The sequence below is a fragment of the Barbatula barbatula genome (genome assembly GCF_947034865.1).
Source record: "Barbatula barbatula genome assembly, chromosome: 20".
Classification (NCBI taxonomy): domain Eukaryota; kingdom Metazoa; phylum Chordata; class Actinopteri; order Cypriniformes; family Nemacheilidae; genus Barbatula; species Barbatula barbatula.
The window spans coordinates 13,571,538-13,585,901 of NC_136783.1; the positions used below are offsets into that span (position 1 = coordinate 13,571,538).

General features: G+C 40.1%; 2 protein-coding genes across 3 annotated transcripts in view; both read right to left on the bottom strand.

Annotated features, from left to right (window-relative positions):
- Window positions 1-2,738: 2,738 nt before the first annotated feature.
- ppp1r15b (protein phosphatase 1, regulatory subunit 15B) lies at window positions 2,739-8,302 on the bottom strand. The gene is made up of 2 exons (XM_079483935.1): window positions 5,613-8,302; window positions 2,739-4,062 (listed from the first exon to the last, which is right to left on the bottom strand). Exons 1-2 carry the CDS (start codon window positions 7,434-7,436, stop codon window positions 3,871-3,873), a joined length of 2,016 nt encoding a protein of 671 aa, XP_079340061.1. The 5' UTR covers window positions 7,437-8,302; the 3' UTR covers window positions 2,739-3,870.
- A 1,627-nt stretch (window positions 8,303-9,929) lies between these two features.
- pik3c2b (phosphatidylinositol-4-phosphate 3-kinase, catalytic subunit type 2 beta) overlaps window positions 9,930-14,364 on the bottom strand; it is a 37,919-nt gene continuing 33,484 nt past the window's right edge. For both annotated transcript variants that reach the window (XM_079482649.1, XM_079482648.1), the window contains exons 29-33: window positions 14,152-14,269; window positions 12,369-12,465; window positions 11,553-11,659; window positions 11,202-11,330; window positions 9,930-11,120 (exon numbers count right to left, since the gene is read on the bottom strand). In XM_079482649.1, coding sequence (XP_079338775.1) covers window positions 10,953-11,120; window positions 11,202-11,330; window positions 11,553-11,659; window positions 12,369-12,465; window positions 14,152-14,269 — 619 coding nt within the window. In that variant the 3' untranslated portion in view covers window positions 9,930-10,952. The remainder of the gene's footprint in view (window positions 11,121-11,201; window positions 11,331-11,552; window positions 11,660-12,368; window positions 12,466-14,151; window positions 14,270-14,364) is intronic.

A 14,364-nucleotide genomic window follows, 5' to 3' on the forward strand; every position in this document is an offset into this window, starting at 1 on the left:
AAGAAAGTGCAAACGTTTAGGTGCTGTAACTACTTCTAATTTGTCATGAAGCGTTAAGCGTAAATACAAAAAAATATGATATATTGACTTAAGAGAGAAATATTGTTCCCAGTACAGTAAGCGTGGAGTCAGTGGCAGGTGATCATGCTCATATTTCAGCTGCTGAACGTACAGCTGGATTTCATCTGCTCTCTAATACCTCACATTCCACACGCTCACAACTGTAGCAGACACTCGGCCGAGGCCCCTGATAAACACACGTCACTTCACGTTCACAATCTCGACATGTTTGACATTCAACTATGGATACAAAAGATTACCGCAATTATATTGGGCCTAATTCATGAAACATTCATAAATATAGGCCTATATATATATATATATATATATATATGAGACACATCTGTTTTGGAAGCACACTAGCTCTCTGTCCCTGACACCACATGCTGCAGAGATATGTTTGTGTTGCCACTCTCTCTCCCTCTCTTCTGTTTATCTGCCGCGTGATTGGTATATATACGTGATATATATATATATATATATATATATATATAGTGTGTACATTTTGTGTAAGTTACGCGTAAAACGGACCTTCCCGAAAACGTCTGATTTGATAGTGAAATGTGTGTATGTTAATAAATTCCAATCACTGGTAAACAGGGCGCGCAATTAGCATACTATCTCTGCAATTAGCATACTATCTCCGCATACAGCTACGCAAATGACGTATCCAGGAACGCTGGAATCCTCTTGACTTCATTCTCTGGTTTGGCAACATTATTGCATAACTGCATAATAGGTTATATGCGTACCAATAAATGAATAAATGAAACTGTGTCCAGCAAAGCCTTTCAGCCAGCTGAAATAATGCCTGGCGCCCTTCTTAAAATGACCAGATGGTGGCGCTTGGAGCGCTGCGCGTTTTTCCGGAGACACGTTGCGTTGGTTGCTGTGATTTTGAATATCCATGTAACATGTTACTAGTGTCTTCATTTAAAGCATTTTTATAAAAATGCCATATTAACTTATCCGTTGTTGTGTGTGATGGTTGGTCAATGTAGTGTTTGTCCCGCCTCTCCTCCGCTGTGGTTGGATAGCTGTGCAAAAAGGACAGTGACTCACGTTTTACCCAAAGTTAAAGAGTTAAAAAATGAAATAAGACAGGGCAAAATAACTGGTTAAATATAATTATGACACACGGTGCGTCAAAATGCAGTGTCATCAGTTTGTCTAAAAGACTAACAGAACGTTGAATATTTTAAGCACCATTTACACGTGGTATGCAGCTGGTGTACATTTCCATACTTTTCATATATTTCATACCAACTCACATTTTGAAATTACGAACATGTTCATGAATCCGAACAATTGCGTCAAAACGAGTTAACGACTTCGTGTTGCATGATGGAGGCGCAGTTGTTTTTTCTAGAGGGGCCACTGATTCTAACATTCAACATTTGGGGGCTGTCATTTGTATTATTCCGTAAAGAATATATATTTTTCTCTCTCAGAAAAGTCTTCCGAAATACAAAAGCATTTATTCTTGTGGAAGACGTTTTCATCATCAGACAGTAGCTCCATCTAGTGCCTGCAGAATTGTTGGAACGTAAGAGCACGTCTTTTAATCCGTTTCTAAAAAAAGGCTTTTAAAATATCAAATTCTTTCTAAAATAATAATATAATACGATACTAAATGTACCTAAATATGATGAGTGCCTATGGAATTCATTTTGACAATACAGCGTTGGAAAACTTGAAATTCCCATATCAACCCGGAAATAACTTATGGAACGGAACAACTTTTATCGTCAGCAGATACGTGTAGTTTTAAGGCTACTAAATCATTAGTTACATTAATGTTGCTAAATACTTTTTCTAAATCCAGACGTTACTTCCGGGTTAAAGTGGAAATTAGCGAACTTTCGAGAGCACGTTAAGGCAGCATTACATGGTAGGCTAATTTAAACAATGTGCGACCAAATGACACATCCCATCATCCAAAGTGGCAGTACGACTGTTCTAAAAACACAAATAAAGTACGTCATCATTAGAGCTCCATTTTTGTCGAGTCTCTTGGCTGCTACTGTGCTCGGCCTCTCAGACGGCACGCCCACTGACAGACCATAGTCAAATTTGAACTGGGCTCATCCGTTGACCAATGAGAATGTTCGAGAGGCGGGATCATTTGTGATGTTGGAAATCCTATTCGCTGGTTTCCTCCTACAACTCATAGATATAAAACAGCGCATTCGACGTCAAAGGCAACAACGAGAACATCTACAATAAAGTGGCGTAGCTTTGTCTGGTGTCTAAAAATCGTCATTCTTCTTCAAACTTCTCCATATATATATATATATACTACAGACTATTTACATGATAGATGGTTTGTTTATCTTATATTGCTTTAAGTCTGTTAGATCTGTAGATCTTCATATATAATGTAAAGTGTACATGGAGTGTAGTTAATTGTTATTGTGAATGTATGGAACTATGGAATTGGTGATTCAAATATGTGACACTACAATTATTTTATACTTTTCACTTGCCTCTGTTTTTTGTTTCATTTTTGTAGAATAATAAAATAAAAATGGAAGAATAGTTTCTCAAATTGTGCACAGACCTTCAAATAAAAACAAATCTTAATCTACTGAGCCACGTGCAAAGCTTTAACAAACAGTTTGGGGAGTATGATCTGATGCAGGCTAGTGTACAGTTGCAATATAAGAGTAAACAACGAGTCACATTTCTTGCATTACTTTTTAATTAACAATAATTAGGACTAATATTTCTGTCACAAACTCAAGATGCTTTACTGCTAAAATGTATTATAAAAATAAAATGCCTTTGTTAATTATAGTGATTAACAAATTACCTTTATGCTTCAACATCAAGCATATTATGTAGTTCAGCTCAAAAACATGCATTTTGTCCCTGCATTTCACCCTTATAGTCAAGATTTTACTGTACGTCACAGCTGCCACAGTTCAAAGCACAGAGAAAATACCCCGTTATACAACAGTGATTTCCACATATTAAGCAAAATGGTTGTCCAATATCTAGTCATAGAGAAAAGACAGTCTTACCATTTAGGATCATGCAAATACGTTGCACTAAGGCCCACGTCCATATATCTTTACTCTAACACAGGAACAGGTACTGAAGCATTGCTCGGCTCCGGTAAATACCACTAGATTCAATGTGGGTATGAGTGTTGTCACTCTGGAGGATCGGCATGACCCTGTGGCTTGAAATACTGAGGCCTGGCTTAATCATCTTCTCCAGAGCAGACATATGTTCTCTTTGGCTTTGAGGTTACAACACAAGGGGTTTGTAAAGTGACCTGCTAGGCGAAAACAATAGTAAATGAAACCTAACACTTAACATGGGAATATTTTCGCTTTCCTTTTACCCAAAAATGAAATTAACAAATTTTGCTTCCTACATACAGGTGAGGTTAGTGCATTTCTGTGTAATATCTGTACATCATTTAATAATTCTCTAATAAGGACAACATGTCAAACAGTTATTTAAACCTTGGTTTTCTTCTGAACTAAATGGGATTCCTTTAATTTATTTTTTCCCTTAAAATTAAATCACTGCTATTAGGCGTTGAAAGGACAGTGTGACTCATGACAAAGTAAAAAAATAAAACAAAATGCATATTTCCAAAATCTACTCAACAGTTCAGCACAAAACACGTGGACCTTTAGCGATTTAAGTGAAGTAAGGAACTTAAGAGTTTCTTGAATTTGTGACGCGTGAGCCCTTGAAACATTAAAGGGCTTTCCTGATGCGCTGAATTAAACTATTGATATATTATTTCTTATTCATTGTTAACATTTATTGTCAAACAACAAACAAGGCTTTTAATTAACTAGCATTGAATAGTCTCTGAAAAACGACCAAGCGAAACATTGGAGAAAGGCAATAGCTGATAGTCTCTTCAACTTCCTGCACACGGCGCTGAAAACGACACCGGTCCCGGGCAATTTCCTCCCAGGGGCCATGGCGGTCCTCATCACTGCTGGCATAGAATTCCTCCACCTCTTCAACAAATTGCACCTGTGAAAGAACAAAAAATATTTATATTGCTGCCAGAGAAAGAGTTATAAAGACAATGCAAAGTACTGCAACTCATTTAGCATTCTGTTCATCTACACCAGGGGTGTCCAAAGTCGGTCCTGGAGGGCCGGTGTCCTGCAGAGTTTAGCTCTAACTTGGCTCAACAACCTGTCTTGAAGTTTCTAGTCTGCCTACCGAGACCTTGATTAGCTGGTTCAGGTGTGTTTGATTAGGGTTGAAGCTAAACTTTGCAGGACACCGGCCCTCCAGGACCGACTTTGGACAGCCCTTATCTACACCATTGCATTGCTATTAGAGTTATATAACACTGCATACTGTGTCATTAATCTCTGGGACCCATATGCTGCCATTTTTGAGCCACCACTTTATTACAGTGACTGATAAACCACAGGTTATGAAAATCTAAATAAACATGAAACCTTATCTCTTCTTTGCTTTACAGTGGGTTATCTTGGGAGGGTAAACGTGGGTAAAGGTAAAGAGCAAGACAGACAGCTGCACAATTTATTTTTTATGCTCTTTCCAGACTTGCAGTCTCACTGTTGCTAAGTAACTTGTAATTGCACACTTAATTGTTAAAATAATGAGCAAGTACATGATGGATAACCTCAATCTGAGTGGTTGGGAGTGCTATCCCCAGACCAAAGCTAATGACTGTGGCTGCTGGTGTGATGCCAGAGTCATGAAATCCGCCACACCATCAAGTGATAATGAGTAATGGGCAGAGTAAGAACTCATGTCTCCTTGGAGACGGCAAAATGGAACCATTGCATCAGATTAGAACAGGCAGAGGGAAAAAATAAAAATGATATTGCATGGCTTTACATCATTTTCACAGACTGGCTTTTACAGCCATGGTGGAAAGGAATATAGCCAAGATATAAAGCCAAATGACAGTATGAAAGAAAACAATGTGTTGCAAGCATTGCAAGAAGAAAGTAATAAAGGAGTTTATAAATACTCTATAAGAAGACAAAGGCTGAATTTAAGATGAGGACAATATAGTCTTTTTAATGTTATTCACCATATGCAAGGCTCACTTTCCGTTATCTACATCTCTTAGGCCACTTTCCCTTAAGGTCTCAATTTCCTCCAGAGGGGCAATAAAGTCTTCATATCTTATCCATCTATAATCATTTCGAACAGATTGTGCCTGTTGACAATTTAAAATGAATTTGCCTCAGATTACTTTCCCAAACTAACACTGACTTTATTACCAGAGTTACAGTAGCTGTAACAGTACAGATCATAATTTTAAACCTTTTGGTAATTTGAAATGACAAAGTGGAGGCACTTTGTTATCTCTGTATCAACTAAACACCACAACATGTATATGAGTCAAGGAAGGAGTAGTTTTATCCATCTGATTCATTCGTCCATTCCAAACACATAAGTAAAGTGCTCTTAAGCTCCAACACCACCCTTAAGTACACCTTTTATGCAAACACAACATTACATGACTACATTACACAAGCAGTTTCAGTTCAGAACATGCATGTAATGCGTATAAACTGATAAAAAGTACAAACCTTTTTCAGCTGAACAACCATGACACCACTCGAGCATGGGCCAGAGGAAATCTCTGAAAAACCACTGTCCAACCTCTCTTCAGCCTCCTCTCTTTTGTAGTATGGTGGCGTTTTCTTTTGACAAGATTTACGAATCTTCTGAGTCTGTATAGGGGCCTGAAAGTTGAGGAGACTGTAGGGGTCTGCTGAGCAACTAAATGAGTTCCACAGTTTTAGGTTCTCGTCCTCATCCACCTCACAAGCCTCTTCGCTCGACTCGTTCTCAGAAAGCGAGGGTGACAAAGGAGAAGGTGAAAGGTGGGAGGACATATGCACCGGTGGGGACTCAGAGACCGGAGATTCTGTAGCAGGGTTTGGCTTGGAGGCCGTCCTTATCGGAGCTGTAAAATTCCTAGGGTTGTAAGGGTCCTCGTTTTGGCACAGAGAATTCCACAGTCTCTCCGTCTCAGAGTCGGCATCCTCTTCATCCGTATCTGATTCATCGTCGCTGTTGTCTTCCGACTCTGATAGGTCGGATGAACCTTCACTGTCAAACCCATCATCATCATTACTGTCCCAATCGCTATCATCTTCAGATTCAGATTCGTCACTGCAAGGGCTGCCCATGATATAGGCGATGCTTTTGTTTTGACAGTGAGGATTGGGCAAAACGGGTGGGTCATCAGGTGCTGGAGATACAGAAGATGATCCCTCGGACGCCTTGTCAGTCTCAGACTCAGAATCTTTCTCATGTTGCTGAATTTCATCCTGGCAGTCGCCAGGCTCAGTATTAGAGTTTTCTACAGATTCATTCCCTGTAGTGTTACTGTGTGAAGAGCTGTCCCCGGAGGCATCATGTCCATCTGATTCTGACAGCACCTGCTCCTCAGTGAGCAGCCTCATACTACAAAGCTTAATATTTGAGTGTTCTTCTTCCAAGCTAGAATAGCCATTATCCTGATCTGGGGTCAGAACTGCCACCTCACTGTAGGTTGTATTACAAACTAGAGGTTGAAAAACATTTAGCTGCTCATCATCTACTAAGGGAAGCTGGTGTGAGTTTGTAAGGAATTCCGTGCGTAGGCCTGCATTGTGGACCACTGTGGAGCACGAGGGTCCAGCACTTTCGTTGTTCATTGACGCTCCATCATCCCTACATACACAAAGTTCAGTCGTCATGGCGATGGAAGCCTGCGAGTGACTCTGACAATAGGAAATACTGTGGTGTTCACCACAATGCTGCCAGTTTGTACCAGTCTCGTTTGTATTTTGCGGTTGACTTAGCAGCCAGTTCTGATAGCTATCCTCAACTCCCAAAGGTCCATTCCACCACCTGCCGTTGGAAAGGCGGGCGGTCGCCGTATCCGTGCAACAAACGACTTCCGGTCGGTTTCCCTCAGCTCCCTTCAGTCTTTTTTCTTGCGCGGTGGACGCGTTCATAAACACCTGGCTGAGAAAATTCCTCGCCGTTCCGAGGTATCCGACAGATGCCTGCCTTTGCGTGTTGAAATCCGTTTGTGTCCCGTGCTGGATTCTCAGTTGGCTCAGCGAATCTTGAGTCAACCAGGCCAGAGTCCCCGGGTCTCCGGGAGACGCGCACACCTCGTTGTCACGATGGCAGTGGAGGTATGCAACTTTCAGTGAGGGGTCGCCCAGACCCCCAACTATCGAGTTTCCCATATCCGCAGTCTGGGTTCTTCCTGGTAAGTATTTCTGCAGGAGAGACCACGCGGGCCTGGAGACCATAGAAAACACGCTGATCCACGAGCTGTCATGACTCCTGTCACGCACGGACCGCGTGTCCTCTTTAGAAAAGTGTCCATGTGTGCTCATACTTCCGAACATGCTTCGCCTTAGAATTAAAACGACTAGATGAACTTAATATAACATTAACAAGCATAAACGTGCTGGGCTTTACAGAGAACCTTTTTAATGATAATATGAACGTTTACTAAGTAGCAGTCTGTCAAACACAATTTCGAGTTGGCGAACGCAGCTAGTTGCGAACTAGGCTTTAATGTTTAAACACAAATTTGCGTTTGGCTAAATGTTAGCTACGAGAAAAGGAAAACTGTTAAATTTTCATTGCTTTCAGCTCTTGGCAATCTCCATTTGTACTGTTTGAAACTCTTTAGGGATACATGAAATAGTACATGCCGTTTATTGTGCCTCGAGTCCGACCCGGCGCCAGCGAGCACCATCAGCGTCCATATTGACCGCGGCATTAACTCCAACTCTGTTGTCCTGAGGAAAATAACGCAATTTATTTCGGCTTGATGGAATTGTAGAGACGGCAGGAGGGCAGGAAAGGTGCGTTGAAGCTGTATGAGAGCATTGTAGACCAGTGCATTCCAGGGTAAAGCTCGAAAAAAAGGCCATTTTGTCGTCCGAGAGAAGAAGTGTACGTTCCTCAGCTGTCAGTATTATGTCACCTCGCTCGAGCCCGACCGCCGCGTTTTTCTGAAAATACTATAAAGACGGTTATAAACACCAAAAACTTGCCTATGCGATCCCCATACGATGGGAAAAACGGTTTCGCCTTAAATGGTAATACTTTATCGTTCAGGCTCGTTGGTATTCCCGTTCGGCTCGTCGGAGCTAGCCGCTGAGCTAAAGTGGAGAGATTTCATCAGAAACGTTGTAAGGGAGCGTCTGTAAAGTACAGGAAGTCTATCGCGGTTAGGGACCGTGGTAAAATGTAAATCTCCCGTATGGCTTGATAGGCGTTTAAGATATTTAGTGCATGACTCCTAATGAATACTGAAAGTATTATTATTTACCAATTACTTATTTATTTTACCAATGCAGTCAAGCGAGACTGAGCATGCATCTCGTCTGACAAATCTATTTATGCTTGGCCAAATATTTTTAGAGGACGTTCCTGCATACGATCTCTGGAACTGGTTAATGTTGCCCTCAATGTGCGTGCTAAAAACAGCATCATGTTGAGCCGCTTTCTGGTAAGATTTTCCTTCACAGTTTAACAGACAGACATGAGATACACAGTTTTGAACCAAAGTCTGCATTCAAGCTCTTTAAAACATTTCAGTGCATTTTATGCGAGTTTATAAAATGTCCGTTTTTATTTACAGGCTAAATTATAGATTAAAGCGTTAAATAGAATTTTATTCCCAGGTTGTCTTAATTTACTGTACTCTCAGTGGGATGTATTAATATATATTAACACGGATGGATGAGTCATGGTTCTCTAGAGATTTGTCTGAACAATAATGAGTAACGTGGAAGAACACAGTCTATGCAATTAAGTCTTGATGAACTCAAGCCTGATGTAATTCTTACCTCAGGGTGAACCAAAACAGCACATGGGATAAAGCAGATTGTTGTGGTCAATCAGCACATGTTTGAAAGAGGGGAACTTGTGTGAACACACCAGACAACATACATTTCGTGTTACTTTCATCATTCATCGGTGTTAATTGCACCACCTTAGAGCGAACAAAATAAGCAGTGTAGTTGAAAAATAAAAGCAAAATGCCTGCCTGCCAAGGCAAAAACATTCAAATGGGGTCAAATACGTTTTCCTGTGCATTTATTAAGTGCAAATAAAGTAAAAAACATTTTAAAATTAGACAGAACACTTTACATTTTTCTTAAAATAAAAGCGGGATAAAGCACATTTATATCCATAACTCGCATCAATTATATTCTTGGCATACTGGGTTTACTCTTACATTCTCTTTCAATATTAAAATAAGGGTCACAGATGTTATAAAAGTTCCATACTTCTAAATCAACTCTCTTCTGCACATTGACAAAGATACCATTTCCAAAAATCACTTTTTATTATTATTGGACTGCATGAAAATAAAGAAACTGTCTATTCAATATGTATTTTAACATGCCTGAATAAAGCTTGTTTGTTTTGTTAGAAAAAGGTATGGAACACTCCTTTGACCTGGATGACAGTACACCTTGCTTAAGGCTAATGGATTGTAAGAGCACCTTGACATATAAAGGGTTTCACTTTCAATTTGTAGGTCACTTGAATAATTTAATAGGTTCCTGCCATGGTGTACATTTCAAAGGCAAGAGTTACACAAAACAATGCCACTGGACATTTGTATGTGTATTGGACACAATTTCCAATCTCTCCATTATTCCATTCAATGCTACCTTTAGCTATATCTTTCTCAAATATAGTTATTTCTTTCTTCTCAAAATTAAACTAAGTGCAAAGTAAAGCAAATCGGGATTTGTGAAAATCTTTACACTGGGTTCCCAGGGAAAGAGAAACTACTGTTGTATATTTGGCATTACATTTGCATGCCATTTGACATTAAAAGGAGGAATGGAAATACTGACAGACTTGCTATAGTCCAAGCTTTCATTTTACTCCCTTTTAATGAAACCAAAAAAAAAGTTAAATTAACCAATAAAACTTGGAAAATGTGAAGTCAATGTACTTGACAAACAAATGCAAAAAAGCAATATTTATCCAGTAGTATTTCACAGCATGCAAATCAACCATTTTCGAAAACATTTCTTGTCGATTACGCTTGTATACCAGTAAGACAAAATCAATGACCCTAAGCTCAAGTCCTTCAAAACCTTGTGTGACTTATCTTCAAGAAATTAAAGATCTATGAAAAGAAAATAGCAGTTTGTGTCTTTTGTTCACTACAGTGTACATGCACTTTGGGTTTGTATTTATGTTATCACACATTTTACACAAAGCAAAAAATCTGCATTCACCGTTTTGAAATTTCCACTGCAATTGGTTTAAGCAAGTTGCTAAATCAGACATTTGTTTTTCAAACTTTGAGTGTTTTTATCTTACTTAGGTGTTGATGTTGTATCAGGCAAGTATCACAAGCAATCTGCACTTACCTGTCATTTTACAATATGAAAGCAGTCCCTCATTATTAATTACAATGTAAATCTGATACATAAGGACATAACCAATGTCACAAGACACAGAATAGCCCAAAATTGAGCTGCAATAAAGACATCTTAATGAGACAATAACTTAAATTTGAACGTTTCCGGACAGCAAAGGATATGGACAGCAGACCTTAAACAGATCCCCACCTCTTGGTTGTCGTCTCATCGTATTAGCAAGAACCTCTTTCTGTAATCCAAGGTCTGATTAACATGGTGCACAAAACCCCACTAGAACCGTATCAAGTGATGATGCTTCATCACAGACTCCTGGGTAGGAGAATCAAAAACCACACAAACACCCCCACTGGGGGAAACAGCCTTCTGAGCAACTGGGCATCTTCAACTTCCCGACCCTTAAGCAAAGATGGACAACAAACACGTGCATGTGATGGACATCAGTGAAACTCTTCACTTCCAATAGGCGTCCACACAAGTACATGCCAGTTTTAGTATTCTCTGTTAGCTCAGCTGGTGCCAATCCACCCAGCGATGGCCTGGTATGATGTCTTTTAAGTGAATGATGGTTTCGCCCAGCAGGGTATTTTCCCAGAATGCTCCCTCACTCAGTACTCGCAGGTGAATGGTTCTCTGCTGCAAGTCCCCATGCGGTATCTTGTCATATACCAGCTACCAAGAAAGACAGAGGAGATTATGTCATTGCTAAACTGAAGATTCATGAAGGCAGAACAATCTCATGTGTTGACTTACCATCTCATTATAAGTGGGGTTGCATGTCCGTCGGGCTGCCTTGGTCTTCCTCTTGCTAGTTTTCTGAGGGTCGGGGAGGAGGTACAATTTGACGTATGGATCTGGATCTGTTCCGTCCTGTAGAGTTTGCTGAAGAAAGGTGCATAACCCATTAGTTAAGACTATAATAGAGTAGGGGTTCTCAGTTTTGCAGAGCTACGATTTTACAAAAAGGGTCAGCACTAACATTACCAAAACTTTTGTTTTATAAAAAGGAAACCAAGGTATACTGTTTTGAGGATGGAGGTCATGTTATGCAACCTGTCCACCTGCCTAATTTAAATATGAAAATTTCACTCATCTAATACTCACCAAGCCTCTAATGTGCATCACCATAATACAAAGCTTTTCGCTCTTGTACAAAATCGAGAGCTTCACTTCTCCTGCCACTTTACCGGGTACAGTAGCACAAGACACATCTGGGAAACAGAAACCATATTTAGTGTTGAACAGCTGCATGCATGTGTCTACAAGGCAGTTAAAGTGGATTAGGTAAATAAAGCGATTGGATTTTCAGTTTTACAGCCCAGACTAACAAGACACTAACCTTTACCACAGATCAAATTTTGCCAAGATAGGTATTGACATTGATCCTTACATAACTTAAAATCGTATTATCTCTTCCAGAACAAGGATGTTGTTCTATGATCACGTCCTACTAAATCGATATCTAATAAGCTTTAAAATATCAATGCTTTTTTTTTATAAATTATTCCAAGATAACAACAGCAGATTTGTACACACGAAGACTCTGTCAATTTTTAACTACTTGTGATAAATTAATAGTGAGTGAAGTACAGAAATGCTTACTAACTCGTGTTGGGTTGACCCTGCATTCAGAGTACATGCTGTGTGATTGCAGGCACATTGCACTAGCGGTTAAAGATAAAACTCTGGCCAGTAACCGGGTGTGACACTTACTCACACTCATTGTCACATTGTTTCGGTGCATCTGATTGGATTAAAATGACTGTTCTATGACTGTTATGAGTTTGTGTAATAATGTGACATGATGGTGGACTAAAATTTATGAACTTTGAATTCATCATATGATGTGAAAGCATCTACAGTTATAATTCACATGGTTGAGTACGAGAGCGTGGTAAAGAGACAAATAAGGAAATTAACCTGCTGGCTTATTGTGGAGAGCATTGACAATAGTTCCAACACTTCCCGCCCGCTCATCTCTTGGAAGAGGGTGGAAGAAGGTGTAGATGAGATCACACTGAAGGTAAAAGGAGAGGGTTACGTTGCTGACGGACAACCACAAGTAATTCCTAAGCAGGTACCAAAATAAACAAGCAAACGAATACCAAGACAGGGAGCAGCCTTAGATTTTAAAGCACTGCAGTATGGACGCGATGCTATCTGGTTGCACAAGGTACAGGAATAAGAAAACTGAAAGTGTACACTGTTTGGCAGCTGGTTATGACAGACTTGGCTCATGATAGAGGCCTGTGGACAGGCTGTTTACAGACAACACGTGTCTGTTTTCACAGAACGTGTGGCTGAATTCCAAGAAAAAAGCCAGTCAAATTGAAACCCAGTCCTGACAGGTAGGGATGGGCCGGTATGAGATTTTGATGGTATGATTGCACAAACCTATCACGGTTTCACGGTATTACTAAAACATCTCTTAAATGTGTAATTTTTCCAATAAAAACTACTTTTCCACTGAACATAATACATTTTATTTTGAAGAAACCTATACAACATTTTGGAACAGTAAACATGTCAGGTTAAATAATTTAAATGAATAATGCGAGTTCTTCTAAATTTGTCATCACAAAAATGCTCTGAAATCCATTATTGTTATTTCAGTGTTGATTGCTAGTGTGTTGCAAACACACAAAGGGGCTCTTTCTGTACATTACCAGCAGTTTGCATTTTTAAATTTAGTTATTAACAGATGTAACATTACACAAATTACGGGAGCCTTAAAAGTATAAACGTGAACGGGATTTCAGCTAAATTGATGTATTAAACTCGTCCCCGCTCTGTGAAGTAACGTGAGGGAGGAAACTAGTTCATGATCGGCTAGTTGATTAGCCATGTTATGTATGTAACCCCCACTCTCCCCTCTCTGTGTGGGCTTCTATGACGGCATTACAATGCCGAATGGGAGACAGGCGCTCTAACGAGGAGGCTAAAGACCGCAGTCGCATCTCTCTCGGTCAGGGAGTGAGGTTTTACACACTGCACAGCTCTTCACTAGCTGTCCTCAGTTACATTTGCTTGGCGTAGAAAGCAGAATAGTATTTATTTTAACAGTGCTAAACACGCAAACTCTCTTAGATGGTTGCAAATGTTTATTTAAAAAGACAGCATTGCCTTTAGCGAAGAGTGATCTGTGGTGCTCCTGTAGATGGGCTATCATATCATATAAGTTGGATGTCCTTTCTCCTCCAAGCCGCTGCCGTCTGAACTTTTTCGGTACCAAAAAAATTCCCACACGGCAGACTTCGTCTTTTTTGACGGGGGAAAAAGTTCGAAAGATTCACCTCCTTCAGCCATTCTCCATACACGTGACTCACTCCCTCTTACTGCGTGTATCAACCGGAGAGGGATGGGTCATGTGACTCGTTACGTTCGCACACAACCTGAGGGATTCCTGTAACTTACTTTTCGTCTATGCGGAAGAGAAAAAGCTGCGCATACCGCAGAGACGGTACAGCGGACATTTTTAGTGGTTTTGAAACCGCGGGAATATTAAACCGCGGTAAACCTTGAAACCGGTTATCGGCCCATGCCTACTGACAGGTAGTGTCTGCCTATTGACCAATACCGTATGACTATTTACAAATAATATTACAAGTTGGTGTGGTTAATGACTTTAAGATTACAATTCACATAACATTAACATGAATAAGGACTGAGAGGGTCCAGTGCTTAAAGCAAGGTCAAAGGTTACCTGTGCCACCTCATGAGCAGCATGGATAAGATGCCAAACATATCCATTGAGCTCCTCCTTCCTCCTGTCTGCCAGGGCCTCCCCTCGAGATCGACCAATCCCAAAGCGGCTGGGAAAGCTAACGGGGTATTGCAATAGATATTATAGCTACCACACGTTATACATTTATTATACATCATACCATTTTGTGCTTGACTGTGAGAAGATCGGCAA

Bases quoted from the DNA above. Each gene is read 5' to 3' on its own strand.
- ppp1r15b (XM_079483935.1), bottom strand. From the start codon at position 7,436: ATGTTCGGAAGTATGAGCACACATGGACACTTTTCTAAAGAGGACACG. The intron at 4,063-5,612 runs GTTTGTACTTTT...GTTCTTTCACAG, and splicing joins TGGTTGTTCAGCTGAAAAAG to GTGCAATTTGTTGAAGAGGT.